This window comes from Halyomorpha halys, unplaced genomic scaffold, assembly GCF_000696795.3.
Source record: "Halyomorpha halys isolate HHAL.00 unplaced genomic scaffold, Hhal_1.1 Scaffold1084.1, whole genome shotgun sequence".
NCBI lineage: Eukaryota > Metazoa > Arthropoda > Insecta > Hemiptera > Pentatomidae > Halyomorpha > Halyomorpha halys.
In genome coordinates this window covers 152288-156071 of record NW_027106765.1, presented here as the reverse complement: position 1 = coordinate 156071, position 3784 = coordinate 152288, and the positions used below count along the sequence as shown (strand labels likewise).

At 28.4% G+C, this 3784-nt stretch overlaps 1 protein-coding gene across 1 annotated transcript in view; it reads left to right on the top strand.

The window, feature by feature from the left end:
• LOC106688229 (solute carrier family 25 member 35-like) overlaps positions 1–3784 on the top strand; it is a 13096-nt gene that overhangs the window by 2784 nt on the left and 6528 nt on the right. Inside the window, exons 2-4 of the mRNA XM_067045084.1 lie at positions 386–475; positions 605–733; positions 2326–2443. Of these exons, the coding sequence (XP_066901185.1) occupies positions 386–475; positions 605–733; positions 2326–2443 (337 nt within the window). The remainder of the gene's footprint in view (positions 1–385; positions 476–604; positions 734–2325; positions 2444–3784) is intronic.

The following is a 3784-nucleotide window of genomic DNA, read 5'->3' as shown; positions in this document are numbered from 1 at the left end:
CTTTTTGATTAATTATGATTCATGATTTGTAAGAGGATTTATTTTTTGTTACCTTTTTATTTTTTTTTACATTTTATATCTCTAATTTTCATTTAAAACTAGTAAATATGAATTTAGATTAACTATTCTATACTGTTATCTTTAATTAATTTTTGTTTTTATTGTTATTTTATTAAAAGTTAGTTAATTTACTATTTATGATATGATAGATATTTTATGGTGTTTTATTATTTTTAATTTATGTACTTTTTATATTAATCATATTATCCTCTAAGACACTAAAAGCCATTTTCAATGGCTGTTATATTATTCTAAAAGGTCCCTATTTTGTTATATTATAGACTTGTCCTAGAATAAATAAAGAATATTATTATAACTTATCCAGGTCAAAGTCCGTATGCAAGCACAGACCAATGAAGCCATAGCAGTCGGAACTCAACACAAAGTTGCAGGAACTGCTGATGCTTTTTCACAAGTAATAATGAAATTGTTAAATTTCTATCAAGTTAAAAAAATAAAGTTTAATTTAAATGATTAATATTTTTAAATACATTTTCCCATGCTAAAATAGACAATATCAGTATTAACAATTGCTAAATTACAGATATGGAGAAAAGAGGGAATAGTCGGTCTCTGGAGAGGAGCAAATGGTTCTGTACCACGATTGGCAGTTGCTTCAGCAGGTCAATTAGGTACATTTTCATTAGCTAAGGAATATATCGCAACTAATAAAGTAAGCTTAATTGATATAAATTGTACATTACATATATAGTTACTTATATAATTGAGGCACTCGGTTGTAAAACATGGTATCTAATATTTGTTGTGAATAAAAGTATTTGATATCACTGGATTCTTTAGGGCTGATTCCATAGATTTTTAGGCTCTTTGTATTTATAACAATGTTCCTACTATGTTATTGTAAGTGACTCTAGGGTGCTGTTTCATAATAAAATAATGCTATGAGTCTTGTGGTCTTTTTTTTTTTTTTTTTTGTTGTTGTTTTAATCCTCTGCCTGATTACATCTGGCATACGAGGGGGAATCTAGAGGTAACAATCTATTCTAACCAGAGGGAGGGGGCTCAAACTGAATTCGAACCAGCACTATTGCAGTTATGAGGTTTTTGGGTGAGGCTTCAACTCCCTGGGCTACATACAGTTGCAAAGTCTTGTAGTTTGAACTTGGTACAATTTTCTAGACTTATTCAATAATAATGTTTTGTACTTTTTAACTCCTATAATTGTACACTAGTTGTCCCCCATCACGAAAAAAAAAAGTATTAGTGCTTGTACTCTGTAGTTTGTATACTTGTATTTACGAACTAATTCTATTATCTTTCATTATAAATCAAGGCCTTGATTGAAGGTTAAACAATAAAATTAAAAAACAGTTTAACATTACAAAAGTTTTCAATTTTTCATTTACCATGTTTTATGATGACCAAGTGCCTCAATAATGAACTCCATATAAACAATAAGATTCAATTAGTAAAAAATTATTACTGCATAATATAACTTTAATAAATTCATTAATATACTTGATTAATCATAAATGCAATTAAAAAAAATTAAATCTGTAATGCTACAACTCATGAAGGGCAAGGGGTGCAGTATTTTGTAAGGGAGAACTGATACTAGATCAACGGTCGTGGAAGGAGGCGATTTTGTCAGAATCATGCTCGACCGCCACATTTTTACTCAATTAATAATACCCATTTAAGGAGACTGGGTGGATCCCGGAAGTTTTCCCAACCCACAGGGTTGACTCATGGGTACAGTAAAACAGAAAATAATTATCTGCTACAGCTGAATTTGAATCCGAGTCCTTAGAGTTAGTAGCACACTGCCTTACCAATGAGCTACCCTATTCCCTCATTAATGCAATTAATTTCATAAATAAAAATCTCTATGATTTATATTTGTTGTTTAGTTTTTAATTATTCTTTTAATTAAAATTAAAGTTTATAATCAAAAATATATAATAATGATAAAGAATTTAACAATTCATAATTATTGAAGTTCAATGAAGTGTATCTGATACTGATAATGTTCTTTAGTATTTTCTGTATTCGTCCAGAAGAGGGTTTCCAAAAATTTAACTAATTAATATCGACTGATTATGAAGATGACAATGAATCCAGTAATTGGTCACCATTTTGAAAATGGTGGAAGGTAGTTTCATGTTCAGGGAGAAAAAGTTAAATGATTAGTTGATCTATTGTTGTAGCATTCAGAATTATATAAATAATTATCAAAATTAGGTTTAAGCTTAATATTAATTAATCCATCTTTCTGATGTAAAATTTTTAATTTTAATTTTACAGTATTATCCTATTGAATATGGACTACTTAATTCATTTCTGGGTAGTATATTCGGAGGCATAGTCATTACTGTTACAATGAATCCATTCGATGTTATTTCAACTCGACTTTACAATCAAGGTAATATTGAAAAAATAAATTTCCTTAAATTTTTCAACTTTAGGTTAGAATTTTTTGGTTTATGTTATGTTAATAGCCAGTTATTTGTGATATAGTACTCATAAATATATTCGACGACAAACTACAATGACCAGAATTCATTCCAATGGTAACAACTTTAGAATTTTTAAAATTTCTGTTTATTACGGAGTAAATAATTTGGACTGTGTAATGTTTTATGTTTTTACTGTACATGCCTACATTTTAGTCCAAGCATATGGGCTACCATAAGGATTAAAATTGAAACAGAGATACAACATATGAGTGCAAAATTTTTTTAGAGTAAATGAAAGAAATTGAATTATTAAGAGAAGTGCAATAATTATAATAAATGGAATTTGGTCCGGGTGCTGTCAAATAAAACTCAAATAGTAAATTGGTGTACTATTTTTATTGGAACCAACGTTTAGTCCCACGTTGCAGGGCTTCGTCAGGGCTGTTTTAACGGAAGTACTGAGTACAGTAGGAATGAGTACTTGAGTACACGGAGTCACTGCTATGTGGGGCAAAACATTGGCTCAAATAAAAATAGTATACCAATTTACTATTTGAGTTTTATTTGACCACACCCGGACCAAATTCCATTTATTGATACACACGGTCAATCAGCAATCTTCCAGAATAATTATAAATTTTAATTTTAATTACTTCAGTTATGTTTAAAAAGAAGTGGTTTCATATGTACCAATTGTTTAAATATGTGTTATCTTCTATTCAGTCTCTGTAATCCAGTATTCTAATTACCATCGTTATATGTAGTTTGGTAATTATTTTTAACTATTTTACTTATTGATGCCTGTTATATATTATTCTCTATCATTTTTTTTATTATTAATATATTCAAGTTAGAAGAGTGTCAGTTGAACATATGTAATTAATTGTAGAAAGATGGTCTGAGTGGCAGTCTAAATATTTATTAGTATAAAAATATTTATTGGTAACCAATGCTTTGCTCCACTTTGCTTCATTAGGGCAAAATAAGAACAAGATATAAACATTGTAAAGTACAATAAGACTAAAAGAATATACATAGAAAGTTATATTTAAAAAAAATATATCTGATACATGTAACAGAAATATTATGAAAGAGCCATAAGTGAATCCTAGATTCATGGATATCTGATCCCTGGGTTATAAAGATTGAATTAGTCTAATTGTTTGTAATAAATATACGAGTTGGAGTTCTTAGACAAAAATTTATTTATATAAAATTAAAATCAGATATTATAGATCTGCTTTTCACCATCATTTCCAATATCGTAACGATTATTAAACAAATTATAATTGCCACAAATTTAATTA